Source organism: Peromyscus leucopus, chromosome 4 (genome assembly GCF_004664715.2).
Source record: "Peromyscus leucopus breed LL Stock chromosome 4, UCI_PerLeu_2.1, whole genome shotgun sequence".
Classification (NCBI taxonomy): Eukaryota; Metazoa; Chordata; class Mammalia; order Rodentia; family Cricetidae; genus Peromyscus; species Peromyscus leucopus.
In genome coordinates, this window is record NC_051066.1 from 1,774,626 (window position 1) to 1,791,466 (window position 16,841).

At 52.3% G+C, this 16,841-nt stretch overlaps 1 protein-coding gene across 9 annotated transcripts in view; it reads left to right on the forward strand.

Moving 5' to 3' along the window:
- Window positions 1-16,487, forward strand: part of Dennd1a (DENN domain containing 1A) — a 507,198-nt gene extending 490,711 nt beyond the window's left edge. For 4 of the 9 annotated variants that reach the window (XM_028887902.2, XM_028887900.2, XM_028887904.2 and 1 more), the window contains 3 exons: window positions 10,278-10,406; window positions 13,216-13,474; window positions 14,276-16,487. In XM_028887902.2, coding sequence (XP_028743735.1) covers window positions 10,278-10,406; window positions 13,216-13,474; window positions 14,276-15,478 — 1,591 coding nt within the window. In that variant the 3' untranslated portion in view covers window positions 15,479-16,487. Of the gene's footprint in view, window positions 1-8,917; window positions 9,494-10,277; window positions 10,407-13,215; window positions 13,475-14,275 lie in introns of those variants that run through there. The other 5 variants (XM_028887909.2, XM_028887911.2, XM_028887912.2 and 2 more) reach the window with 2 other exon arrangements.
- The last annotated feature ends 354 nt before the right edge of the window (window positions 16,488-16,841 follow it).

A 16,841-nucleotide genomic window follows, 5' to 3' on the forward strand; every position in this document is an offset into this window, starting at 1 on the left:
CACCTGAGTTTGGATCCCCAGCACCCAGGTAAAAGCTGGATGTGGTAGAGCATGTCCGTAACTGTAGCACTATGAAGACAGAGCACACTGGTCAACCACTCTAGCCAACAGTGAGCTGTGGGTTCAGTGAGAGACCATCTCAAGACTATAAGGTAGAGAGCAATAGGGGAAGATGTCGGATGCAGCTTCTGGCTTCCGCACATGTGTGCACACCTACACATACACATGCACACAGACACTATACAGACACATTCAAAAATGAAAAACAACGTAATTAGCTGTTCTTTCTCTCCAAGAAGCATTAGCTCCTCCCCCATTGTTTTTTCTAAGAAGCATTAGCTCCTATTATTCAAAGCAGGAGAGGCCTCCTTTAGATGCTAGTTAGCAAAACATTCAACTGGGGCCCCAGATCTATCCTGCGTGCTAGCACTTTCCCCTGGGCAGGGGCCCACAGTTGGGAGGTAGCAGGGCCAGTTAAGTTCTGCCTCCTGATCCTCACCATTGCACACTGCTGCCCTCCTTAGCATAAGACCTATGTGGGCCCTTTGTAATCTGGCTTTGCCCAAAGACCCAGTTTTGTATCCCAAAACAACTTGGCCAGCTTGCCAGCCCTCTTCCCAGGCTCCTTAGAACCTGGAGTTGGGAAATGGGTCTCCTCAGATCTGCTGTCACAGAACCATCCTCACAGGAGCCTGAGCATTTCCACTTGGGGAAGGAGAAAGAAGCAACATGAACTGAATACCACATCCTTTAGGACCATAGTGGGTAGGTAGTGCTGATCCAGGTTCTTGATGGAGAGGTGAGGCTCAGGCTGCAGCTTTATCGTAAAGCCAAAGTCCCAGGGCCACGACTGGTAGGACCTCCAGGCTCATGACGGAAGCTTCCCCACCATCCAGCCTTGTTATTCAAAACCTGATTATGCCTCAGCAGCTCCTCAACCCCTACAGTGAGTGCAAAAGGGGTCACACTGCCCCCCCCCTTGTTAGAGGTGGCCTCAGTTTCCAGCCAGAGCATGCCTGGTTGTCAAGCCACAAGGTGTTTCCACCCAGCTTGCCAGGTGTTGGGGAATCCCCCATCCAACTTGCTTCTCAGCCAAAGTCCATGGACAGCTCTGGGAGTATTGTGATCAGCATCACACACACCCACAGGACCCCACACTAAGACTGAGCCAAGAGCCCAATGAGCACATTGACCTCCAGGTACCCCTCAGGTTCCCCATGAGGAGGCTGCAGTGGGACCAGGGCAGCAGCCCTCACTGAGTGGCTGAGTATAGAAGGATGTCACCTGTGTATGCCCCTAGTTCCTCTTCATGGTACAGCAATAGGGCCACCTTCTGGGTCCTAAGGATAGGAACTTGCAGATGGTGGCGGACATGAGGGGCTCTGTCCTGATCACCTGCCCTCCAAGCTCTCTGGACTGTGTGGCTTGTCTCTACATGCAGATTCTGCTGGCAGTAACCTATCATTTAAGTTCCTGTGTGCTAAAGAGGAGCCCAGATTTAGACACCACTCCCACCAGATACATGAAATCGGTCTTTGTAAAAAATTTTGTCAGAATAATGCAATAGCCTTAGAGACAGCTTAGAGACCAGGAAAGGGAAAAGTTCACTATGAATCACACTACTTTGATTCAACCACACATAAGTATTTGTAGTAGCTGGGTATTGTTGGCACAGGCCTTTAATCCTAGCACTTAGGAGGCAGAGGCAGGTATATCTCTGAGTTCCAGGCCAGCCTGGTCTACAGAGTGAGTTCCATGGCACCCAGGGCTACACAGAGAAACCCTGTCTCAAAAAACCAAATATATTTGTGTAGAGTCCCCTCCAGGCTTTGCCTAGTTATATTTTTGGAATTTCTCGGTCTGTGATATCCAACTGTATGGACTTGTCACTTACGTCTTGATAACTTCTATCATTTGTGACTACAGTGTGTGTGGGGGGGGGGAGTTAAATCTACCCCAATACTATACCTTTAGAGTTTGTTCCCAAGGTTTCATTCATATGAAAAATGCCAGGGTAATACCCCTGCTCACTGAGCTTTCTCTCATTCTGTATCACTATAAGAAATGAATCCCAACACTATAATTCACTGAGAATCGTGTGCAAGGCACTTTACGTGTGACATTTCATTGCATCCTCATGAGAAGTTGGGAGATGGGGGACATGAGCTTTGTCCTACAGAAACGGCTCCAAGTTGAAGGGTCTGGCCCTGCCCTTGGTGACGCAGCTAGCTGGTGGCAGAGCTGGCCTTCAGCTCTACCTCCTGATGCCCAGCCCAGTGCCCCTGTCAGTGCTGTAAGATGTCTGTCCTGCATGACTCAACAGACAGAAGCCACACTGCCTTTCCTCCTGACAGAACTACACCGCCAGCCCCTGGGCAGCCAGCAGCACTGGGAATTCTCCAGATGGGGCAAGCTGCAGGTGCACTGGCTGCATCGACAGTCTGCCCCAAGTGGAGCCCACACTGCCGAGGGCAGCCATGTGTGACTGCATTTGTCTCAAGTGTACTCGGTGGCCCTTGCACCAAGGCCCCAGAAGATGAAAAGCGATGAGAAGCCATTGCCAGAAGCGTTTGCTGAGGACTGTGCCCAGAGTCCGCATCTCAGCACACTTAGCACTTCCTCTGGTTACTCCCCTTTACTGGCAGAAGACAAGCTGCTGTAGCACTATGAACATGCCTCACATTCTTGGTACTGGATCAAAACAGCCAAGCCTTTTCCCTCCTACACAGCCCAGAGCTACCCCAAGGATGGAGTCACTCATTTGGACAGAGGCCTGGTGCACAAGTGGACTTCCCCAAGGTGGCATCCCAGCCCGCCACCTCTGAGGCTCCAAGGCTTCTCTACCACCTCCTTGTAACACCGTATCTGAAAGTATCCAGGAAAGCCACAGTTGGATCCTAAATTAGGGGACATATGGCTTTCCCTCACCCTCACCTCTTCAGCAACTGCCAGTCTCAATCCTCCAACACCCTGGTGTTCTCCCAGGACCACACACTTCCCTTCCCATGCCCCAGGCCCTGTGTGGACCTGCATTGTTAAAATTACTCTGGATATCCCATTCTCACTCACAGGCACCTATTTATGGAAGTGTGCATGTGGACATGGACACACACATCTGAGCTTCTCCAGGGCAAGAGTTGCATATTCTTCAGCTCTGACTTTGACTCCCAAACCAGTGCTTATCCAGTCTTCTGCTCAAAGGTGTTTCCTAAATGGTGGACCACGGGAATTGATAAAGGCAGATACTGTTGTTCATAGTCCACTAGTCCTGGAGATCAAGCAGGTATCAACAAACAACCAAAAACCCCTGCCAGGCACCTACTGTATACCAGCTGTGTGTGGAATGTGACCGTGAAGCTGTCTACCTCACATGGAGTATGACTGTTTGCACCTTGCCTTCTCTGACCCTGGAAGAGCTATGAGCTACTGCCAGCCCAAGAGCAAGTCTCCAGGATGCCAGCTGGGCCTGGGCCCCAGGGGGCAGGGCAGCTGTCTTGGTGCTACCCCCTGGAAGGCTGCCAATACCCACTGCCTGAGCAACCAGAAGTCCAAACACCTTCACAGAAGGTCACAGACCCAATTAGCAGAGCAAGAGGCCCCTGGCCTGACTCCCCATCCTCCCCAGTGGATTCTGGGTGATAGAGACAAAGAGAAGCTAGAAGCCAGATAAGGAGCGGGAGCCAGGACTGGAAAAGCAGGAACTATCAGGAGCCCACATCCAAGACTGTCCAAACTGGGGGTGTCTCTACCCCCACTGACAACAGAACACCCTCTTGGGCTGATGGTGACTGGTGACAGCAGTGGCCCTTGTTTGCTTCAGCATCTCTTCACATGACTGAGTGCAGAGGTCCCACAACAGTCAAGGAAAGCTGCACTTACCCATCCATACCCTCTCCCCACACAGGGAGGACAGTTCTCATGTGCTGTCACCACAGGGAGTTTATTCCCTCGGGGAAGCTTTCAGTCACCTCTGAAGACATTACCAGCTTACCTGAGACCCCAGCCTCTTATACATTCCATGTTACCCCGACTTAGTAGCTTGCATTCCCAGGCCCTCACGAGTCTTGGCTCACCTCCCTGAGCCCAGCCAGGACAGCGAGCCCCTCCCAAACACAAAGGACCAGGCCTCCAGCAAATGGAACAACTTGCCCTGAGTCTAGTCCCATACCTAGGACTGCCGTGAGCACTGCTCCTTCTGCCACTGCTGCTGTGGCCTTCGGGCAGGCAGCAGCTGTCCTGAGGGGGAAGGACTGAGTCCACACAATGTCTTCCAGATTCTCCCCATTTCCACCTTCTCTTCAGCACAGAGCCCAGAGAGTGGCAAAGTCTTCTTGTGTGTGTCTACCTGGTAACTTGGCAAGGACTTCTCAGGCCATGCTTGGACCGCAAGTCTGGGCCTACAATATGGGCATTAGAGAATTCTGCTGAAAGAAGGGACAGAAGAAGAACTATGTGGGTGCAGTAGTGGAGACTGGAAAGAAATGGCCCAGCAAGCCCAAGAGTGAGACTGGCCACCTTCCTGCTCCTGACCAGAGAGCAACTCAGCCTTCCCAAGCCACCAGTCCTTATGCTATTATGAGGCCCTTGCTCCCAGGTCCACCCTTTCCTGAACACCCCATCCATCCTTGCTGCTTTTCAGAGGTACCTCTGGCCATCAAGCCACACTTGCTCTGCTCGGGATGATAGTATGGAGTCTATACCATTGTCCAGGGAGCTTCAACCAAGATCTATGAGCCAAGGGTATCCCTGACCCCCACTGACTCCTGGCAGAGCCAGTCTCCAAAGGAGTGGACAGCAGAATACCTCTTGTTCTGATGGTGGCTGCGGATGGCAATGACCCTCATCCTCAGCAGATATTCATGTAACTGTACAAAGGCCTCTCCCTGTGCAGCTAGTTCCTGTGTCAGCCTTCAGTTGCCCCTCAGCACAACAACCCTTCCTTTGCTCTTTGGGAACAGTTCCAGGCCAGCTCCCAGAGGTACCCACCTTACTTTCAGAGCCCCTTCTGCTTTTTTAGCCACTGTCAAGCCTGTGGTCGGGGGCTGGCCTTTATCTTGGGGTTGGAAAGATGTGGAAACTCTAAGGCTGGCTGGATGACACCCAAGTGCTGAGAGAGCCAACAGAGAACCACTCACTTGGAAGGTAGCAACCATCTCTTCATCCCTGACCAGGATACAGGTGCCTGGCATCACCCTGTGAAGGGGCATTGGACAGCAGCTGAGGATTTGAGGAGTCACTACTTGCTAGGCACCATGCAAAGCCCTTGGTGAATATTTTACTTCTCTGCTCAGACCTTTGGGAAGGCAGCAGCATCTCCATTTGCAGAGAACTCAAGGTCCAAGAAGGTAAAGTGACTTTGCCAAGGTGTCTGGAAAGAAAGGTAAAGGAGATAGAAAGTGCACAAGCTGGCCTTCTCTGGTGCCTGTCTACACACGTTACCCCACCAGGGCTGTGTCAGCAAGGGACAAAAGTAGCCAGGCCATTTACAAAGTGAAGACCCTTTGTGCTGGAGTGAAATGATTCTTCTGAAATGGTCACGGTGTCCCTTCATTCCCTCAGGAGACCGAGGCCTGGCTGATTTCTTCCCATCTTTATCTCAAGTGCATTTAAATGTCAATTAAATTGGAAACATCTACATTTGTCAGCACTTCATTTCGGGCCAGCGTGACGTGCGGCTGATTTGTCCATGCAATGTGACACATAAAAAACTCGAGATGTAGATCTTCCTCATTAAAAAATAAGCCAGCGCGATCCTGGAGCAGCAGAGAGCACGGAGCACATCCCGGCTTCCTGACGCCGTGTCTCTGACATGGTATTTAAAAAGGAACAGCCTCGCCTGTCACCACTGTCACACACGCGCGCTAACCAGCGACACATTAAACCAAACATTAGAAAGGGCTCAGGAGTCATCCACATGGGAACTGCACTGCAGGGTGGTGGACGGGGCAGGGGCAGCAGGGGATGATAGGTCCAAGCCGTGATGGACAGAGCCTTTCTCTCGTGCCGTGACATCACAGTCTTTGCTAGGTAGCCAAGTTCAGCCAGGCCTGCCTTTTCCCAGACAGCCCCTTTGTGTGTAATAAAATCCAGGCAAATGGTGGGGGGCAGACTGCAGGGTAGTAGCTGAATTGGGTTAATGAGGGAAGAGGTACATTTTTTTATATTCTGCCTTAAGCTAATAAAAAATTTAAGCCTGGACGTTTTCGATGGTTCATCCTTTATCCCTGACAAATATCTGACTGTACCTTTCATGGGAGAGTATGAGCCCTGAATTTAAATAAGTTTATTTTGAAACCTCACCTTTCATTAAAAGTGGAAGGGAAGCCCCCGACCTCTCGGTTCATTGTCCCAAGAAACAGGTGGTGCAGGACCCTGTGGTGCCCAGAGATGGGCAAATCCAGATGCCATTCCAGCCCCACATTTAGCTGCTGTGTGACCCCAGGCAAGAGACTCGCCCTCTCTGAGCTTTGGCCTCTTTGTCATGAAGAATTAGTAAGAAACTACGGACAGCATGTGAGTTCTTTGATGAGTTAATCACCATCCATGTGGCCTGGACATGACAAAACTCTGATTGACCAAATCACGTGGCACATTTCACCCCAGTGCCCTGTCACTCAAGAAGCAATGGTGTGCTCTGAGCACCCAAGCCGGCCTGGCATACAGAGCCAGCTGGTCAACGTAGGGCTCCCTCTCCTGCATTCGTAGTTGGTGGGAGGCCCTGGGTGTCAGAGCCCTGCACTGCAGGACTTTAATGGCACCACAGTCCTGCCCAGGACAAAGGCTCTTGGCTCTCTATGGATGTGACAGACTTAGTGGCGGTCAGCCACCATGTGATCTGTGCCAGGGAAGGGGCCCATGCTTTACATGATTGTCAGACACTCACAGTGCATCTGAGGGTCACCAAGCTCTTAGTTTTTTGTGACCCAGGTAAGGGTTTATGTCTTCTTGTGCCTGTCCACTGTCAATGCTGTGACCCTCAGGGTAGCCTGAGCTAGAACCCCCGAGTTGCTTCCTGGCTTGGTTATTTGCTCACTTCTCTGTCCTTCCTCAGTAATCCCCAGTGCCTGGCCAGCACTAGATCTGCTTATGCACAGGCAGGAAGTGGCCCTTGGGTAGATAGGTGCTCAGACAAATCAGGAGATGGCTAGACAGATGGACTCCATAAAGCTCGTGTTCTGGTTCTGCATGCTAGGTTGCTGTGCTCAGAGCCACTTCAGGTAACAAGTTACCTCCAGCATTGACATCACAGCACCCCAGGGCTCTCCCAGTGCTGTGGCATTAACCTGAACCCTATCTTGAGGTTTCTGCCCTGGGTCCTGTAGACTCCATGTCTAAGCATCTCAGAGGGCAGGGAGGGATCCAAAGAAGGGCACATCTGTCAGAGCTCTAAAGTAATGGAAAGGTCTGTGTGAAGGATTAGGTGTTCCAGAAGGAGGAGGAGGGGATCCCCCGCATGCCAGCTCTCATCCTTTCAACCACTAATGGGGGATAGAACCCTGACCTCAAGCTCAGTCAGGAAAGGAACTGTGAAATAGTTCCATGATGCACCAAGACCACAGCCAGGGAGAGTTGGGAACATTTGGGATGACATCTAGGGACATCCTAGGGATGACATTTGGGTCAGGTCTTCAAGATGAAAGAACAGTCTGTGTGCTGGGGATACACAGGCACAAAAGCTGAGTGACAAAGGATACCAGCTTGAGATAGTTCTCTGCAGCTGAAGTGGGCCAGTGGTGGGAAGGGACCTCAGGGCTTGATCCTGCAACCCACCAATACCCACCATTCACCTCAAGCTGCCCAGAGTGGAGTGGAAATGCTGGGCTTGCTGCCTCGCACCAGCTGGATGCCACCCCTTGCTAGAGAGCAGGGGCAGTAGAGAGAGAGCAGGGGCAATAGAAAGAGAGTGGGGGCAATAGAGAGAGTGGGGCAATAGAGAGAGTGGGGCAATAGAGAGAGCGTGGGCAAGAGAGAGAAAGCAGAGGCAATAGAGAGTGGAGCAATAGAGGGAGCGTGGGCAAGAGAGAGTGGGGGCAAGAGAGAGAAAGCAGAGGCAATAGAGCGAGAGGGGGGGCAGTAGAGAGAAGCAGTAGAGAGCGGGATAATAGAGCAAGCAGGTTACCCCAGCATCTGAGTATTTCTCCTCCCCCTTCTACTCAGCCTTGTTGACTGCGAAAGCAGCAGGGACCTGGTCCTGTGCCAGGTCAGCGCCATCTGCCACCAGTCCTTCTCCAGCTGTGGAAGAGCTGAGGCATCTCCTCCTAGGTATCCAGGCCGCCTGGAGTGGAGGCCAGCAGAGCCCTGTAGCCCTGCCTCCTCCTAGTGCATGACCCTGGGCCAGTAGCTTCCCCAGGAAGCCACAGCCTCCACTGAAGTCTGAGGACAAAACTAATGGCCAGCCTGTGGGGACAAGGGGGAAGCGAGGGTGCACAGCTGAAGTGCTCAGCCTGTGGTGGCTCTGGAGCCACTTGGAGTAATAGCAGGTTAGCTGTAGCAATGGGATCACAGCACTGGCCACCCCAGGGCCCTCCCCTAAATAAAACCTGAAAGGAATTCCAGTCTAGAAAGTGCAGAAAGGCTGTTGTGAGAGCAGAGCCCTCCTGATAGCCTGTGTCTCCTCCTGTCTCCCCAAACCTTCACTGTTGCCTCTTGGGGATCTTCATAATAAGCCCAGATGCTGATAGGGCAGAGTTAGCTGCGACAGCATCCATGGCAGGCCAGAATTTGAACCTGCCATAGTTTGGGCTCTCCTCTCCTGAGCCTGTGGCCTCTCATGGGCACTGCTGGTCTGTACATAATTGCTAGGGGCCAGGTGTGGGCTCTCTGGGCTGTGTGTGTTTGTTTATAGAGCTAGAGCGCAGGTGGCTGACAAGGGAGATATATTTTTTATAACAATGAATATTTAATTTCCATATCACAGATGAAAAGGACTCTGAAGAAGCATGCAAGACAGACTCCCGAGAGGGCAGCTCATCAGAAACGTGTCTTCTCAGGGCTTGCTTCCATGTAACTCACTGGTTCCTTAACTTTTCCCCTATTATTGAAGTAGAGATATGCATGCTACAGAGAAAGAAAAGGAAGCAGGAAGTGGAGTCACCCACAATCCCACCTGCTGTTACTGGAATCTAAGCACTTCTCCAGTCTTGCTCTGGTGCAGTTGTCCACAAGCAGCCGAGGGCTGCAGTATCCTCAGGAAACCAGTCCCAGACGCTGAAATCCAGGGTGTTCGTGCCTGTTCTGTGAAATGGTATGGTGTTTGCAGAGAACCCCACACACTCTCCTATATAATTAGATTACCTCTAGGTTACTTTTATAGCTAATCTAGTGTACGTGCTATATAGATAGCTGTTGAGCTGAATTGAGGGAATAACAATGATGGGAATGGACTGCACATGCTCAGTACAGATGCAAGTCTTCCCAAACATCTTCTTTGTTTGGTTGGTTGTTTTGTTTTGCAAGACAAGGTTTCTCTGTGTAGCCTTGGCTATCCTGGGACTCACTCTGTAGACCAGACTGGCCTAAAACTCACAGAGATCCACCTGCCTCCTGAGTGCTGGAAATAAAGGTGTGCACCACCACCACCACCACCTAAACTTTTCTTTTCTTTCTTTCTCCCTTTTTCTTTCTTTCTTTCTTTCTTTTTTTTTTTTTTTTTTTTTTTTTTTTTTTTTTTTTTTTTTGTTGTTGTTGTTGTTGTTTAGTTTGGTTTGGTTTTCGTTTGGTTTTGGTTTGGTCTGGTTTGGTTTTTCAAGACAGGTTTTCTCCGTGTAGTTTTGGTACCTGTCCTGGATCTCACTCTGTAGACCACACTGGCCTTGAACTCGCAGAGATCCACCTGGCTCTGCTTCCCAAGTGCTGGGATTAAAAGCGTGTGCCACCACTGCCCGTCAGCCACCTAAACATTTCCAACTCACAGCTGATTGACTCTGTAGAGATGGAGTCTACAGGTTTGGGGAGGCCAATCATAAAAATAGCAACTGTGTCATGGTTTAAAATTCTCTTCATTGGCATTACATGTGATGGGAAGGGAGCATTCATCCAGCAACACCCTGAGAGCAGTGGGTGTCTCTGGGCCTGAATCATGGTTCATTTAGGGTTAACCTACTAGAAGTGGGTAGTCAGGTCTGACATGCCTGGATGAGAGTTCCAGGCTCTTGATGCACATGGCAAACCCAGCCTCCTCTCTGCTTGAAGCCAGCCTCCATACCCCAGTGGGTGCCCTGGAGCTTCTTTCCATCCTCACAGTGCCCTGACTGCCTCTTCTCTTCTCTCTTGTCCAGCCTGGTAAAGCCCTTCCGACACTATGCTGTTTTTCTCTCTGAAGACTCCTCTGATGAGGAATGCCGACGGGAAGAGGCCCCGAGCACCGGCTTCACTGAAAGCTTTTTCTTCTCTGCTCCCTTTGAATGGTCTCTCTTCCTCCTTCCAGCTCCTTGGGCTCAGCCTGGTGACTCTTTGGGTGCAGGGGGGAGTATGGGGTGGGGTGGGGGGCTGGGGCTGCTTGCTGCCATGGGGAGAAAAGTTCCTGGGTGCCAATGTGCAGGGTGTGTGCCTGTCTACAGGCCTTGTCTCAGGCTCCTGTCGTGCCAGCCCCACAAGGCTGTGACAACAAAGGTGTCAGGTGAGATGGAAGCACCAGCCCTTTTCTTACAAGGGGAAATCATGTGTGTAATGGAACTGGCGGCCACAGTAAGCCTGGCTGTGGTCATCCATTGCTCAGTGCACCGTAGAAAGCTGTGGAGACAGGAAGGCAGATGTCAGGTAAAAGCCAACTTGAGTTACACGAAATGCATGTTAATGCCAGCATGCCAGCCACGCGTGGTGACGCACACCTGTAGCTGAGGTACAAGGACCATGCGTCTGAGGCTGGCCTGGGCCGCATAGCAAGTTCCAGGCCAGTCTGAGCTGTATACAAGACCCTGTCTCAGAAAAAAATGTGTGTGTGGTATGTGTATTTACATGTTATGGTCTCCCTGGATTTCTTAAGATTAATATCTTAATTATGTTATAACCTAAGCCACATACAAATTACAAACAACAATTTTTTTAAAGGAAAAGAAAGCTCACCTTAAAAATGCTCTTCCTAGGAGCCTCAGGATGTGCCTACAACCTACCACAGTGCTAGCTACTGGCCCGTCACATCCAGGGCCTTGTCTCCCTACACCTCCACCCCGACCTTCACACCCCTCTCTTCTCTAACCTCAAGTGCCCAACATCAGGTCTTCTCCCTGTGGCTTCATCCCGGACCTTCTGACACACACGCACACACACACACACACACACACACACACACACACACACACACACACACACTCCTCCCATGCTCCAGATCACTGGGGTGATGGCAGTGCCCCCCTTAGTCCAAGACACCTGAGCCACACACACTTCTGCAGTATATTCATTCTTTCTCTTTGGTCCTTTTCTTTTCTTTTTAAATGTGTAGCCCAGGCTGGCCTCGAACTCATGATCCTCCTGCCTCTGCCTCCTTCAGCAAATCCTACTGGCATGTGCCACCACAACCAGCAAATAGATTACTGTCTTTCATTTGTTGTTGTTGTTTGTTTGTTTTTTGTTTGTTTGGTTGGTTGGGTTTTTTTGTTTTGTTTTGGTTTGGTTTGGTTTGGTTTTTTCGAGACAGGGTTTCTCTGTGTAGCTTTGCGCCTTTCCTAGAACTCACTTCGTAGCCCAGGCTGGCCTCGAACTTACAGAGATCTGCCTGCCTCTGCCTCCCGAGTGCTGGGATTAAAGGCGTGTGCCACCACCACCCGGCCTCTTTGGTCCTTTTCAATGTTTGAAGAATCAGCTTTTCCACAGCAGTAATGTCTGTGAGATCACAGATCTAATGTATCCGCTGATGTAACTATTACTAATTAGAACAGAGAAAGCTATTGAAAGAATACATGCTCATCTGAGTTGGCCTCAAGTCAGGAAAAGCTGCCTCCTCGGGTCCCTCTCCCTCCCTTGTGACTGTCTAGAGCCTCCGAATTAAATGATTGACTGATGCTTTTACTCCCTTTCATGGTGCTGGAATGGAACCCAGGTCCTTACATGTTGGACAAGCACAGGTGCTGAGACATAGGCAGCCCAGGGTTTCCTTATTTAAGCAGTGGTTAAAATTCCCTTCTTTATCCTGGGCCTAGAGCCAGTTCAGGGCCTCCTGTGTGTTTACAAGGGAGCTGTTCCATTCTAATTCACAACACAAAGGGTTAAAACAGCTATTCCCTGTGTTTGGGAAGTAGTGCTCCTCCTCCCTTTGCACTGTGCTCACATTAGGTGAAAGGCTCCTGAGTTCCTTGGTCAGACTTTGGAAGGACCTTGAAGACTTTGAACTTGGCTCCCATTCTTACTAGGTGCTGTGAAGCACAGAGCGAGTTACTAAACTTGTCGGAGCTTCAGTTTCCTCATCTACAACGTAGGGTTTAAGTCCCAAACAGCAAAGTCTGGGATGGCGCTGGGACTGCCTCCCTTGTAATCTTTCAATGGGCCTTAGGTGTCAGCCTGCATATAACCAGCAGATGGAGCCCTCCACCACTTCACCAGCACCATGTGCATAGCCAGCCTGACCCTAGAGGGGCAGGCACTGCACTGGCTAACCTCACTGGAGGTCAGGGCAGGCACTGCCTCCCAACAGATCCGCGGTGCCCGGAGGCTCAGTGGGAAAGCAAAAGGAACCAGCTGTTACACCCTGCTCACCCACAAGGTTACAGTCTGCAGATATACAGAACTCATAGAGCGCAGTTGTCAGCCATGGGTGGTTGTCACCAGCCTCTGCATACGCTCTGTACTTGTTCATGGAACCATACCAACACTCAGCTGAGGTCAAGTGACTCGCTCAGGTTCCCATGGCAAGAGATGGAACCAGGGCTTCTGGCTAGCCATGCTCTGGACCTGACTCTGAGACTAAGATTGGTCACTATCCAGGGAGCAGATGGGACAAAGGAATACATGTGCCCACCTGCAAATGCCCCTCCAGTCCTGCCTGGTTTGTATGTGTTACATACAAAGACCTTGGGCCCTAGGGCACTTCAGGGTCTCCCCAGAGCAAGTGAGAGCCACGGCATCCTGCCCAGGGCACCAGGCATGCACCAAGACCCAATCCAGCCCCCAAAGAATGGCAAAACATTGGTCCTTGGACCTGGGCGTGGTCAGGGGCTAGAGCCATTTGCTCCTCTCATAGATTGCCTGGAGGAAAATCCAGCTGGCTTTGTCTCCTCCCAGGCCACAGCCATACCGGACGTTGAAAGAATCAGACAGTGCAGAAGGCGACGAGAATGAGAGTCCAGAGCAGTTAGTGCGGGAGCCCCAGGGTCCTATCCCTGCCCCACCTGACCGAGCTGCCAGTATTGACCTTCTACAAGATGTCTTCAGCAGCCTGGACATGGAGGCACCACTGCAGCCACTGGGCCAAGCCAAGAGCTTGGAGGACCTCCGGGCCCCCAAAGACTTTCGGGAACAGCCAGGGAGCTTCGACTACCAGGTATGGTGGGGGTAGAGCCTAGTAGCTGGTGGGGTACCTCCTGCTCATAAGGTAGGTCCTTTGAGTCACAGTGGAAGAGATCGAGGAAACACCACTCCACCACCCCTACTCCTCACCCTGTCTGAAGACAACATTCCAACCCCACCCTATCTCAAGAAGCTCACTATGCCACCAGCAACGGGGGGTGGGGGGGGGTGGAGGATACTAGCGCGGCCTCTGTTCTTATCTCAGAGGTCAGGCTGCTGCTGCAGGGCTCCTTGGATCAAACTGGGCTCTAGATTGGTTCTCTCAGTGTGACCATCAGTCACCTCCCCTCTCTGGGGTCCACAGATTTCCCCACCTGCTGGGAATGAAGCCGCTGAAGTCTGGAGAAGTGACTTGCCCGGGTCAAGTGGCCCACAAGTGGCAGGCAGAGTCAGGACTCAAACCCAGTCTCCCTTCTGGTCTGTGTGCCTTCAACCAGGCCTGGAGCCACACTAGCCATTTTGAGGGTGATGAAAGATACCACAATCTCTAAACAGCAAAAATGCCCAAGCCATTGTTAGGTGTCCCACAGATGGAAACATTTTCCTGAAACTATTTTTCAAGCAGAGGCTTTTGTAAAAAGACAAGAGATTCCTCTGGATTCTCTTTGTGGGACAGGTCTGAACTTGGAGTCCAGATAAGGCCTGGGTACCTGCAACTCCTCCTGGTCCCAGGAGCCATGTGCCTGGCATGCAGGAAGGGTTGGGAATGGGCATGTACTTTCTGCTGTTGCCAGGGCCAGCCTGTGGTCATCACTCCCTCCCTCCTTCCCCACAGAGGCTGGACCTGTGCAGAAGTGACAGGGGCCTTAGCATGGCTGCAGCTTTGAAGCTTGCTCATCCATATACTAAGCTCTGGAGTCTGGGTCAGGACGACATGGCCATCCCCAGCAAGCCTTCCACCACCTCCCCTGAGAAGCCCTCAGCTGTGTTTGGTACTTCCCCAGCCCTGCCTCACAACCCCCAGAACCAGGATGGGATCCTGAGCCCCAGCATCAAGGAGGAAGCCCCCACCCAAACTCCAGGCAGCATCACCATTCCCCGGCCACAAGGCAGGAAGACCCCTGAGCTGGGCATCGTACCTCCACCACCCACTGCCCGCACAGCCAAGCTGCAGGCTGCTGGCGGCCCACTTGGTGACTTCTCTTCTGAGCAGCTGCAGATGGACCGGCAAAGACAAGCTGCCCTGAGCCCAGCCCCACTGCCAGGACTGCTCCCCAGTGCTGTCCCTCAAGGCCCCACAGAACTTCTGCAGCCACTCAGCCCAGCCCCGGGAGCTGCAGGCACAGGCAGTGATGCCCTGCTTGCCCTCCTGGACCCACTTAACACAGCCTGGTCGGGTAGCACCATCCCACCACATCCTGCCACTCCCAGTGTGGCTGCCCCACTCACCCCCCAGCTCAGCTTCCCCCCCACAGTGGCATCCACCCCTTTTGCACAACCACCACTCAATCCCTTTGTCCCGTCCATGCCAGTAGCAGTGCCCGCCCTGCCCCTGGGCTCTGCACCAGCCAGGCCTTTTGGGACCCCTCCAGCGTCCCTGAGGCCGGCATATGCACCTAGCATCCTATTGTCTGGTTCTGGCTTCTATGCCCCTCACAGGTCTCAGCCCAACCTGTCTGCCCTCTCCATGCCCAACCTCTTTGGCCAGATCCCCGTGGGTGCCCACACTAGTCCCCTGCAGCCACTTGGTCCCCCAGCTGTTGCCCCCTCCAGGATCCGAACATTGCCTCTGGCCCGCTCAAGTGCCAGGGCTGCTGAGGCCAAGCAGGGGTTGGCCCTGAGGCCTGGTGAACCCCCACTGCTGCCGCCCAGACCTCCCCAGGGCCTAGAACCAGCCCTGCAGCCCTCTGCTCCTGTACAGGCCAGAGACCCCTTTGAGGATTTGCTACGAAAAACCAAGCAAGATGTGAGCCCGAGCTCAGCCCCAGCCCCCGCCTCTGTGGAGCAGCTCCGCAGGCAGTGGGAGACCTTCGAGTGAGCAGGCCTGTGCCACCATCCAGTACTGTGCCTCCCTATGTCCCATTTCTGACCAGGCTCCACTGGGGCAAAGGGACTCTCTGCCCCTCTCCTCCACAGCCCATCTCTGAGGTCTGGTCCTGCGAGTGGTACCATCCCAAGAGAGCTGCCTGTCACTCTCCTTGGCACCCTGTATAACGTTTGCACTAGAGGTCCACTGGGCCAACTGTGTCCTACCGCCGTCCCTCCAGTAGCCCAGGAGGAGCCAGGAAACTCAAGGCCTCTCTCAAGCCCAGCTCTCCTCCTCTGCCAGGCCGTGCCCCACAGGGCCCATGTTAGTGACACCCGTGTGAGCACAGCGTTGTGGAACCACAGGTGTTGGGGGGCTGAAGTGACCACTCCTGGGCTAGCGTTTCTCCTTGATGGGTGTCTCCAAACTTCTCTAGCAATATATTCTTTCCTAACCACCAAACCTGAGTTGTTCCTGGGGGCGAGGGGTCTGGGGACCCAAGCTCCAAACCCAGCTCCAGCCAGCCCTTACAGGGCTTGGGAACACCAGCAACTCCGATTTATAGGAGAAACCCACAAATCTGAGTGTTAGTAGCCTTCAGCTCACTGCCACCCCCATATGTCAGTCAAAGCTCAGGCTCAGCCTCCTGCCACTTGGAGTTTTATGGGCAGAGCTGGGCACCAATAACCCAGATTCCAACTCAACGGACAAGCTTCCTGCCACAAAGGGGGAGGCACAGCAGTTTGGGCTCCTAGGTCAGAATGAGGTGGGCCTTAGGGCCCCCCAGATTCCCCATGGAGAGAATAAATATGGCCTCTAATCCTGGGGAGAGTGGGGGCCTGGAAGCCAGCCTTCCCTGCCATCTCCAGCTTCTCGCTAGTGCAGAAATTCCTGAGGCCAAGTCACCAAAGTTATAATGAAATGTTTTGTTATTGTTTCTTTGATCTTGCTTTTCCTTCTTACCTTATTGATTTGATGAATCTTAAAAATTAATTCCTTTCAATAAATCTTTAAGAAAACATCCATCAGAGACATGCAGGAAATTGTGCACATTTGACCTGATTTCTCATTTCCTATGTGTGAATGGTCAGACAGCCTACCCCAGGGTTTCTGATGGGAACGAGGGGGTGGGGTCATTGGAGGCCCCTGTCATTCTAGGGAACGCTCTCTGTCTGAGAGGTTGCTCTTGGGCCCCTGAGGCCTAGGCCTGAAATGCACCCCTCAGGGCTCTGTCTTGGGGGGGGGGGGGCTCAGCTGCTGAGGAGCTGAGTCATGGGGACCTCCTGGCATTTGTGTTCCTGGACAGGTCTCAGTTCCACTCCTTCCATCCCAGAAAATTCCAAGTCCCACCCCAGTGGGCCAGTGCGGTGACAAG